We start from the raw sequence: 12,413 nt of genomic DNA on the forward strand, positions 1-12,413 counted from the left end.
CATCTACAAAAACCTACAGGTAAAATTGTACTTAAAAGTAAAAAACTGAAAGCTTTTGCCCTAAGCTTGAGCACATCACCATGCATATTCATAATTGTGCAGGTGACCCTGACTAATGCAATAATGCAATTTTTTAAAAAGAGCATAAAGATCATAAGTGAAGAAGTAAAAGAATCTCATCTGCAGTTGACAAACTCTCTAAAAAGTGCTGTTAGAACTATTAAATGAGTTTAGCAGAATATAAAGTCCAAGTATAAACCAATTGTATTTCTATACCAGTAATGAATAACTTAATTAAAATTTAAAATATCATTTATAGTAGTAACAAAAATATGTAGCAGTCAAGGAAGAATTTATCAAAAAATATGTGAGACCTGTATACTGAAAATCCCCCAACTGCTGAAAGTAAAAACCAAATAAATAAAGAGATATCCATATTCATGGATTGAAAGAATCATTATTGTCAAATAATTATTGACAGATTATTATTATCCATTCTCTGAAAGTTGATCTATTGATTCAATTCAAAATGCCAGCAGACTTTTAAGAATTGAAAATATAATTATAAAATTTATTTGAAAATTTAAACAACAGACCTAGAATAGCCAAAACAATTTTGCAAAGGAAGAACAAAGTCAAAGGAATTTTGTCATCTGATTCAAAACTCTCTGTAAAGTTTTAGTAACCAAGACAACCTGGTATTCTCATAAAGGTGGATATGTAAGTCATAGATCAGAAGAGACTCTAGAAATCGACCCAAATGTGTATGGTCAATTGATTGTTGACAAAATTGCCAAGGTACATCAAAATGAGGAAAAGGACAATCTTTTCAACAAATTGTGCTGGGACAATCAGATATACATATACAGTATTACAAACTGACTATATCATGTTCAGAAATTAAATAGAAATGGATCAACGACCTAAAAAACATAAGAGCTAAAACTATATAACTTGTAGAAGAAACAGGATAAAACCTTGGTAACCTTGAGTTATAAATAGATTTCTCAGGATACAAAAGCATGAACCATAAAAGAAAAAAGGGATAAACTGGGTTTTGTGAAAATTCAAAACATTGCCAAGAAAATGAAAAAGTAAATTATAAATTGAGAGAAAGTATTTGCAACACACTGTCTGATAAAGTGTATTTAGGACATTTTAAGGACTGTCAGAACTCAATGATGTGAAACAACCTTACAAAAATGCACAAAAGATTTGAACATTTAAGCAAAGAAGAGATACAGATAGCAAATAAGCACATGTAAAGATTCTCAGGGTCATTAGCATTTAGGAAAATGCAATTTAAAAAAATGAGATACCATTATACACCTGTTACAACACAAAAAGATGAAAACTAACAATGTGGACTGCTGACAAGTGTGTTAAGTAACTAGAACTCATACATTTGGGAGTGTGACCTGGTACAGCCACTTTAGGAAGCAGTTTGACAGTTGTTTAAGAACTTAACTGTGTACTGACCATATAGTATATTAGTTCCACTAGTGGGTGTTCACTCAAGAGAAAGGAAGACATATAATATGCAAAACTGGAAATAACTCAAATGTCCATTAATTGGTATTTGGAGAAATAAAATGTAGTGTCTCTCCACACAATGGAATACTGCTCAGTAATGCAAGGGAATAAATTACTATAATCTCAACAACATGTATAAATCCCAAAGCTTTAGGCTGAGTGAAGGAAACTAGATGCAAAAAGCTATATACTATATGATTCCATTTATATGAAATTCCAGGCAAGTCAAAATTACAGTGATAGAAAACAGATCAATGGTTGAGCGGAGCCAGGACATGGAGGGGTAGGAGTTTACTTTGTAAAAGAACATGTGGGGTCATGGGTGTTTAACATCATGATTGTGGTGGTGTCACAGCTGTATACATTGCCAAAATTCATTTAAGTATACACGTAAAACTGGTGAATATTACTGTACTTCACATAATTTATTGTTATGTGTCAAAAAGTGGATTTAAAAAACAAACTAAAGCAAAAATCCTAAATGAGGCACGGACGGTAAAGATAAAAGGATGGGCAAAGATATAATAGAACATGAACAAACGTATTTCGGACACTTTAGAATTCAGTGATAATCCATGAAATATGAAATACCATGAAGTAGACCTTTTTAAATTATAGTATGACAAAACTAGAAATCAGTAACAAAAGTTTAAAATTTATAAACTACTCGAAAATGTAAACACTATCTCATGAAGTTGTTAGCAAGACAAAGGAAATCCAAACCACAAAAACAGGAATTTAAAAAGTAATGAAACTATCAATTCAGTGCAATGGAATTTTGGGATGCTACCACAGATGCTCTGGGAATTGTATTTAAAATGATGTTATTAGTACAAAGGTTGACAGATCAGTGGAAGAGAGTAAATAAATAAATAAACTGAGCCTCATCTATTTAGCTTCCCCAGGGTTTTGTTTTCAAAACCATAATTTGTTTTTCTATTTCTAATTCTTGGTTATCTTTTTCCAGTTATTGGAGTGTCCTCACAGTTTTTATCGATTGCCACTACGTTTCTGGTTCCAAGAAAATAGAGAAATTTGCATTTGCCCCATTTTGACATAATGGAAATTCAAGGTTATTAGGTATGACTGTGTTCATAGAAAAACAACAAAAATAAGTTTCTGAAGAGATTAGCAATGACTTTCCTTGTGTGAGGGAACCCAGGATTGAACTTTGGGTCTTCTTTTTCTAAGTAATTTCTGAATTTTTTTTACTATTTTTAATTTTTTGTTTTCTTACTGTTTTAAGTTAAGCATATATTGCTTCTAGCAAAAGAACATGTGAAAATAAACTTTTTTTTTAAGAGAGAAAATATTTTTATTAGATTTGATTAGGAAAGATTTTTTTGAGGATATGGATTCAGAATTTATCCTTGAAGAATAGATAGAATTTGGAAATACATTTTAGGTAAGCAGAAGAGTCTTGGAGATGGTAAAATATTGGATATATAATGGGTTACTAGTTCTTCTAGCATTTTCCCACCTTTTCACATATATTAGATATTTTCTAACCACTTTCAAACATGAGGATTTTCGAAAATTGAACTTCAGTCTTCACTGGTAAGCTCGTCCATTTCTGGGAGAATTCTTCATTTTGGTATTGGCTTCCATCTTATAGCACTTCGGTTTTGCCCTTTCTGTTTTGTTTGTTTGTTTGTTTGTTTGTTTGTTTTTTCCTTTTGCGGCACGCACGCCTCTCACCGCTGTTGCCTCTCCGGCTGCGGAGCACAGGCTCCGGACGCTCAGGCCGAGCGGCCATGGCTCACGGGCCCAGCCGCTCCATGGCATGCGAGACCCTCCTGGACCGGGGCACGAACCTGTGCCCCCTCGCATCGGCAGGCGGACTCCCAACCACTGCGCAACCAGGGAAGCCCGCCCTTTCTGTTTTTGAACATATCTCTTAAGCTTTTATTTCTGTCGTTTGAAATTTTAATTCTAACATATACTTTTTTTTATCTCATACTTTTGAATTTCTTCATTATATTAATTCCACTTTTTAAAAATTATTTTATTTATGCTATTTATTTTTCTTCCTTGTTAATTTTTCTGTTTTATTGGATTTGGTGGCTTTTCCTTCATTGTGCTGCTTTCCTTCCGTGTTTGTTAGTTGTTAGTCATCTTTGTATTTGAAAATTTTTCTCCTGCCTGTTGGTTGTTTTCAACATAGTCTGCTTCTGCTGTTGGTGAGGGTTGTACCTACCTAAAACATGAAGCCATATCTGTATTCAGCTGCTTTGGTCTCTGGGTGAAAGTCACCATGTAACACGAACGGAGGAGGAAGACAGAGCTGTCCCTCCCAACTCCTCAGTTGGTCATCCTCAGGCTTGTCCCTCTTCCTGAATTACTTGATTCAGCTTCTCCAGAACCAGCCTTTTCTCTGGAGAAGTCTTTTCCTATGTGCTGTGGTTTTCTCTGGTAGTTTACTAGATCTAATCCTGCCTGTTTTTTTTTTATCCTTGGGGAATTTCTCAAAATGTTTATTTCATTACTAGTAACATTCGGTTTTTATTTCTAGCCTGATTGTCTATTAAAAATATCTCTCATTTTAAATAATTTTGTTTGTAGAAAGAGGTACAGGTACGTGCTTAGTCTGTCATTTGATCCAACTTGATAATATTTAATACTTAGCAGCATTTTCAGTGATACATTTGGACTAATTGCAGAGTAATCCTAGAGCTATAAACCTTTGGTTTTTGAATGTAATTATGAAGCAAGTTAAATGACCCGTGTGTGTTTTCTATTGGGAAACATGAAATGGTTTAACCATGGCTCTTTTAGCATTTTCACAAATATCTAGATTAGAGTATGGATCATTCTGCCAAAGAGGAAACTAGCATTTGAGATTTGAGCAGTTAATTCACTTCTGAAAAGTCATTAAGTACTTTTTCCTTTGTTAACTAGTTAATTCATTTGACCTGAAGTTACTCTCAAGATTGCTAATGCAACGCTGGGAGAATAACTAGGAAAACGCTCATCAGATGCCGTAGAATGGTGTCACAGTGCTCAAGTAAAAAGTGACATAATCCTCCCAGTATTACACATTGTGGAACACTTGTCATTATTTTTATCTTCACGTAACTAAACTGTGCTTAGCTGAAACTTTGTTATTGTATCGTCTTCTCCTAGCTTGATGCAGTCAGAAGCAATCTTCAGAAAATCAGAGAAACTAAAAGTGATGATATAAGTGCTGCTAACACTAAGAACCCAGGGAAGAACATGCGAGTCACTAAAAACAAACCAAGAGATCCGCAGCCAGCAGCTGAAGATCCTGATAATGATGTTACTGTGGAGGACGACAAGCAAGAAAAGGCAAATAAAAAGGTTATAAAAACAGCACTCCAGGTGACAACACAAGAAGTGGAGCCGGAAACTCCTGAGAAGAAGGCGGATGCAACACCCCAGAAAGCACGGACCAAGCCACTGCCAGGTGTCACTCGTGAGAAAAGTGAGAAGGCCGAGGAAGGAGAAAATAGTTTAGGTGAGGAAGAACTGATGCAAGTATACCAGCTCCAAGTAGCTGAAGAAATGGCAAAGGAGATTAAGAAGAAAATCCGAAAGAAACTCAAGGAGCAGTTGGCTTACTTTCCCTCAGAGACTTCCTTTCCTTCAGATACTTCATTGTATGATGACAAATTGAACGGTGAAAAAAGAAAAAAGAAAAAAAAGAAGGTTCCAATCCTGTCTAAATCTGAAACAAGGTATGTTACATTGATAAATATAAAATGTCCTCTTAAAAAAACACTATTATTTTCAGCTTTTGAGTGATACCTGTAGTTTTGTTACTGAGTCTAAGATCATACTGCTCGCCACATGACAGGCCAATAATCGAGAGATGAGTTGCTGGGGCAAGGAATGACGGCTTTATTTGGAAAGCTGGCAAACCGAGAAGATGGTGGGATCGTGCCCCCAAAGAACCATCTTGCCTGAGTTAGAATTCAGGCTCCTTTCATACTAGAAGGGGAAGGAGTAAAGTCAAACACTTCCTGGTTCCCATCAGCCTCCAGAGGGGATGTGTTGATTTCTTCCTCCCTGCAGTCATTCACAGGTGGGCCTGGTCAGGATGTTTGCTGTGAGCTAAACAAAGGTATTTTAGCTTAATGCTCATTACCTGGGAAGCAGGGCTCCCAGAGATGGGCCATTATGTATAATTTAAGCTTATAGGCAACATCCCTTTAGTGATTAACTTGTAATAGAATACAAAAGTTTCTTCCCTATTACATTTTCACAAAGAAAATGTTTAGTCCTCCTTTTGGACACATAGCCAGTACAATACTAACAGCTAACCTTTATGTGGCCCCTTCCTGTGTGCTTAATGCTTTACAAGGAATACATGCTTTTTCCCTTGTAACAACCCTATAAGGAATAATATTATCATCCTGTTTTGCAGGTGAGGAAACTGAAGGGTTTAAGTCACAGAACCAGTAAGAAGCTGAGTAACCTTGGCAGTTTTGCCTTAAGAGTCTTTACCCTAACTATTCACATCTGCTTATTAAATAATTGAAACCTAAGTAGCCCCTTTATTGAGCTACAAATGCCTGTTTGGATATATGAAAATAACATTTTCCCCTTAGTTTACAAATAACGTTTACTCATTGTAGAACACACAGACACAGAGAGGAAAACAAAAGTAATCCAACCGTACAAAGATAATCACTATTAGCAATTTTGTATTCCTTTAGTCTTTTTTTTTTTTTTTTTGTGGTACGCGGGCCTCTCACTGTTGTGGCCTCTCCCTTTGCGGAGCACAGGCTCCGGACGCGCAGGCTCAGCGGCCATGGCTTACGGGCCCAGCCGCTCTGCGGCATGTGGGATCTTCCCGGACCGGGGCACGAACCCGTGTCCCCTGCGTTGGCAGGTGGACTCTCAACCACTGCGCCACCAGGGGAGCCCTCCTTTAGTCTTTTTTTATATACAATGCTTATACATATATGCTTACATATACAGTGTGAGCATCTGTGAGTATATTCATATTTATATGTCTCTCCTTGGGGAAAACAAGACAAAAAAAATCTTTTAACTACTCTGATTAAATTTGTTTTTCATAATCTACATCTGGATAGACAACTTGAGGTGGGAACAGTCTGTATTTGACTATTCTCTGGCATTCAGAGTCAGTTTCCCTTAATGTCCTCATCTAAAAATAATTCCCTTCCTATCAAAAGCTAGACAACCAGTTGTAGCAAAGAGAGGGCAAATAGAGTTGCTAACAGGGACACGTTAGTATGTGAATTAGTTATCGGTTGCTGCATTAAAAAGTTACCCCAGAATTTAACAGCTCAAAACAACAAACACATATTGTCTCACAGTTTCTGTGGCTCAGGAATCTGCACATGGCTTAGCTGGGTGCCTCTGACTCAGGGTCTCACAGGCGACAGTCAGGATGTCAGCTGGGGCTGCAGTCATCTCAAGGCTTGGCTGGGGGAAGATCTGCCAAATGATGCAACTGTTGGAAGACTTGGATGATCCACTGCTAAACTCACTCATATGGCCATTAGCAGGTCTCAGGTCCTGACTGGCTTTTGACCAGAGACATCAGGTCCTTGCCACATGGACCTTTTCATGTGGGCTACTCACAGCAGGGCCACTTGCTTCCCCCAAGCAAGGGCTCTGAGAGGGAAAAAGCAAGACCAAAGTCACAGTCTTTTTGGAACCTAATCTTAGAAGTAGCACCAATTACTTTTCCTATATTCTGTCTATTAGAAGTAAGTCGCTAGGTCCAGCCTACGATCAAGGAAGGAGATTACACAAAGATATGAATATCAAGAGGCAGGGATCATTGGGGACCACCTTAAAGGCTGCTTACTACAGTATACCATAAATCCTATTTCTTCTCATAACTACCATATCTATTATGAAGTGTAAGTCATACTCAGTAAGATCAGTTCATGAGTTTTAAATAAAACCATGCTTTACATGACAACAGCATACAAAGGGTAATTGTTCTCTTTAAATAATAGTATTTGATGATGTGATAAAATAACATGCTTTCTAGAATGACTAGTTTGAGACATTTCTTTACTCTTTATTTCTCAACCTCTTTGTTTTGAAATATGACTAAATATATTGGAAGTCAGTTTTTGATTATTAAATGCAGATTTCTTTTTTACTTGATAAATCACAAACTTTAATAGGCTGGTTTCTCTTTACAACTCAGTATGCTTCTAGGCTGCCACCCCTTGCCATTTAGTAGTTCATGTGATGCATATTTTAATTTTAATAATAGCCTTCTGAAAATGTAGTGACACACCAAACATTGGAAAACACAAATTAATTTTTACATAGAAATCAAAAGTTGACTATCTGAAGCCTCTTGAAAAGAGAACAAACAAAATTAGAACACTTTTTTTGCTTTTAAATAATTTAGAAATTTGTTCATTGTTTATTTACTTGGCAGTAGAGCGAGGATGATTTGACAATCCTATGTAAAAACAGATCCATCGGGCTTCCCTGGTGGCGCAGTGGTTGAGAGTCCGCCTGCCGATGCAGGGGACACAGGTTCGTGCCTCGGCCTGGGAAAATCCCACATGCCGCGGAGCGGCTGGGCCCGTGCGCCATGGCCGTGGAGCGGCTGGGCCCGTGCGCCATGGCCACCGAGCCTGCGCGTCCGGAGCCTGTGCTCCGCAAAGGGAGAGGCCACAACAGTGAGAGGCCTAAGTACCGCAAAAACAAACCGAAAAAAACAGATCCATCAATCATAAAATACAGTTTCACTTTTCCCTGGAGTTTAGAGATGAGTTTAATGTGGCTCATGGGGTATATAATGTATCACCAAGCGTAACTGAGTACACATAATACCTAGTTTGGCAGCCAACCATTTTTGTGTGTAAGAAAATATATGTATCTCCCAGCAGGAAATAATATTGATTTTAGGATTATCTTTGCCTCTATTCACTGTTTACTTTGCTGCACAGTAATAATAATAATGGTACATTTCCAATGGCTTGAACTTGGATTATATTTGCAGTACATTGATCATCTCTGATGACCCAGTTGAAGGTGAACAAAAGAAGGAATCTCCAGTTGGAGCAGTTACTTCAGATTCTCATCAAGATGATGAAAGAAGCTCAAAGGAACAAAATGTAGAAGACAATGTGCAAGATGACGCAAAATCCAAACTGAAAAAAAAGAAGGCGGCTAAAGCAGGTTTGTTACCCAAATTAAATGAAAAATGTGTGCCTTGGTAAGAATAACTTGATTCTAGGACTGTTAGTCCTTAAAACTAAAGAAAATCTAGTTCCAAAGGATATAATTGAAAAAATCCAATATAGAATATTTGGTACTTATTCTTGGATTCGTCCAGATTATAACATTTATTTTTAACTGTGGACCTCTGTGATGAGTTAGTCTTACTTGAGTCATCTCTAATTAACGACTTGATTCACCTCTAGAATGACATTGACTTTGTTGTTGCTATTGTGGCATAGAAGATTTCTTCTTTATGTTATTGCCCCTAAATAATTAAGACTTACAGCACTGAAAGCTATAAAATGGTCAACAACCGATAAACATTTCAGATGTTAAATTGCATCCCTCTGTCAAACATGGTATCTTCACAATTTCTCCTAATTCAGCTTCTCTCCTTCCTGCCCACTTTTCATTTTACCTCTTGCTTTCTACCTTCCTCTTTACTCATTTCATTTTTCTTATTTTTCTTTACTTATTCTTGCCTTTCTTCTGCTTGTTACATTTCTTTTTTTTTTTTTTCTTTTCAATTCCCATTTAACTGGCCAAAAATTGGGACTAAAATAGGCAATTTTAGACTTTATGGTACTTATTCATTAGATGATGCAATTTATGGTGTTTTGTGGTTCCATAATTAATTTTTTAAAAAGTAAAATGTACATGTTACAAGTATACTACTTAGTGAATTTTCACAAACTGAACGTGTCTGTAAAGTCATCATCCAAATTAAGAGCCAGAGCATCATTAGCACCCAGAAGCCCCCACAAGTTCCCTTCCTGTTCATTATCCTACCGGAGTAAACGCTGCCTTTTCATCGAACACATAGCCAATTTTTCCTGGTTTTTCTGCTTTAATATAAATAGAACAATAAATACTGTGCTCTTTGTGTCTGGCTTTTTTTGCTCAAAATTATTTTTGTGAGATTTATACTGTTGTTGCATGCACTTGAGCTTATGCATCATCAGTCCTGTATTTGTACTATATAGATACCCATTGTGTGAATATACCACAATTAATTACCTATTCTGTTGATGGACATTTGAGGAGTTTCTAGTATTAAGCGATTATAAATAAAGCTATAATGAACATTCTGTTCACATCTTTGGTGAGCACGTGTATACATTTTCCTTGGGTACATTCTTGGCATTCTTGCTATGCCATAGAGTATGTATATTTTTCACTTTAACAGGCACTTCTCCCTTTCCAAACTTGGGTTACCAATTGATACTAGCAGTATTTGAGAGCTTCCATTACTCTACATCTTCACCAATATTTATATTGTCAGTGTTTTAAAATTTTAGTGATTCTTAGGAGTGTTTAGTGATTATTCCCTGTTGACTTTGATTTGATTTCCATGGTAACTAGTGAAGTTGAGCATCTTATTCATGTTAATTGACTACTTGGATTCCTTCATTGTAAATTTGTTCACATCTTCTGTGTATTTTTTTAAGAAATGGAATTGTCTGCCTTTTTCTAATTAATTTGTAAGAATATTTTATATAACTAGATAGCAGTCTTTTCTCAGATATAAATACATATATATATTGCAAATATCTTCCCACTCTGGGTTTTATCATTTTTTTCCTACTGGTATCTTTTGAAAAACGGAATTTAAAAATTTTATATAGCCCAGTGTATCCATTTTTCCCTTCGATGTTAAGTGCTTTCTGTGATTTTAGAGATCTTTCGCAAGTCGTGAAGATGTTTCTCTGCATATTATTTTCTAAAAGTTTTTTTGTTTCACTTTTCACATTTAGATTTCCGGTTTATCTGGTATTGATTTTTAATAGTGGTAGTGGTCCAGACCCATTTTTTTCTCGTATGAATATATAATTGACCTAGTACCATTTACTGAAGAGAGCTTTTCCTCTGCATTTCAGTGTCACTTTTATCATAAATAACATGACTGTGTAAGTGGGTCAGTTTTCACTAGTCTCTATCCTTAGATGGTTTGCACCAACACCACCACCATGTCTTAGTTCTATAGCTTTATAATAGGTCTTTCTGTTAATAATGATAGTTTTATTGCTTCCTTTTTAGTTCTTATGTCTTACTCCTTATTCTTACCTTGATAACACTGGCTAGGACTTTGATTACAGTGTTAAATAGAAGTGACAATAACAAGTATCCTTCTCTAGCTCTCAGCCTTGGGGAAAGCTTCCATTATTTCACCACTGACTGTGATGTTTGCTGTAGGTTTTTTTGTAAATACCTCTTATTGGATTAATTACTGGCTATTCCTAATTAGCTAATAGTTTATTATTATTATGACTAGATACTGAATTCTATCAGGTGCTTTTTCTGCATCTATCAACATAATCATATTAATTTTCACCCTTTTTTCTATTAATGTGGTTAATCGTTACTTGATTATTAAGCCATCTTTATGTTTCTGGCAGAGGTGGGGGGCACCCACTTTGTTGTGGTGTATTAGCTCTCTTTTTAAAAATCTATTACTGGATTTGATTTGCTGATACTGTGTTAAGGATTTTTGTAACTGTAGTCATGAGAGAGATTGGTTTGTACTACTCTTTCTTAAAATACACAGAGTTTTTAATATCAGGGTTTTGGTGGTCTCAAAAGGAATTGGGAAATACTTCCCTTTTCAATTCTCTGTAAGTATTTGTATAAATTGGTGTTACGTCTTCCTTAAATGTTTGAAGAATTTACTAATAAAGCCTCTTAGGCCAAGGTTTTCTTTGTGGAAAGAATTTTAAATCAGATTTAGTTTCTTTCATAAATACCAGACTCTTCATATTTTCCATTTCTTCTGTCAGCTTTGATAGACTGTATTTTTTGAGGAATTTGTCCATTTAATATGGATTTTCAAATTTTGTATGTCTATAGTATCTGAAAGGGTACCCCTTGATATTGGTAATTAGATTCCTTCTATTTCTTCATTAGTCTCAGGATTTTCAATTTATAAATACTTTTAAAGGACCAACCTCTAGCTTTTATTTCTATTATACATTTGTGTATGATTTTGGTAATTTCTTCTATCTATATTATTTCCTTTTTTCTACTTTCTTTGGGTTTGAGTTGCTGTTGATTTCTAGCTTTACAGGTGGATTTTTTAAGATTTCAGTCTTCCTTTGTATGCATCTAACACATTAAGTTACCATCTAAGCACTACTTTATCTGCATCCCACAAATTTTTGATATGTTCTATATTCATTATCATTCCATAAAAATATTTCCTAATTTCTATTTAAATTTCTTTGGTCATTCATTATTTAGAAGCATATTGTTTAGTTTCAGGCAGCAGGTGATTTTCTAGTTATCGTTTTTTTTTTTTTGGTTTTTATCTTCCATGGTTGTCAAAGAACATATTGTGAATGATTTCAATCTTTAGAATTTATCACAGCTTTCTTTATGACCACCTTATGATCGATTTGGTAAATATGCCACGTGCACTTGAAAAGAACATGGATTCTGATGTTATTGGGTGCGGTGGTGTCCTGTGTATATCACATCAAGTTTTGTGTTCTCATCTTACTGATTTTTTGTTTTTGTCTGCTTATTGTATTGGCTACTGAGACGAGTATTAAAATTCCCACTATTATTTTGCATTTCTGTTTTTATTTCTGTCATTTTTTTCTTTATATATTTTGGAGCTATGTTATTGAATATATATACATGCTTAGGATTGTTACATCTTGCTGTCAAATTGACACTTTTATTATTGTCTTAGTTCATTCAGG

General features: G+C 35.6%; 1 protein-coding gene across 32 annotated transcripts in view; it reads left to right on the plus strand.

Moving 5' to 3' along the window:
- AHI1 (Abelson helper integration site 1) overlaps window positions 1–12,413 on the plus strand; it is a 246,470-nt gene that overhangs the window by 14,727 nt on the left and 219,330 nt on the right. For all 32 annotated transcript variants that reach the window (XR_007470456.1, XR_007470454.1, XR_007470453.1 and 29 more), the window contains 2 exons: window positions 4,657–5,228; window positions 8,495–8,673. Coding sequence is in view for 17 of the 32 variants with exons in the window: in XM_049695198.1 (XP_049551155.1) it covers window positions 4,657–5,228; window positions 8,495–8,673 (751 nt within the window). In the remaining 15 variants the exon portion in view is untranslated. The remainder of the gene's footprint in view (window positions 1–4,656; window positions 5,229–8,494; window positions 8,674–12,413) is intronic.

Source organism: Orcinus orca, chromosome 12, assembly GCF_937001465.1.
Source record: "Orcinus orca chromosome 12, mOrcOrc1.1, whole genome shotgun sequence".
NCBI classification, from domain to species: domain Eukaryota; kingdom Metazoa; phylum Chordata; class Mammalia; order Artiodactyla; family Delphinidae; genus Orcinus; species Orcinus orca.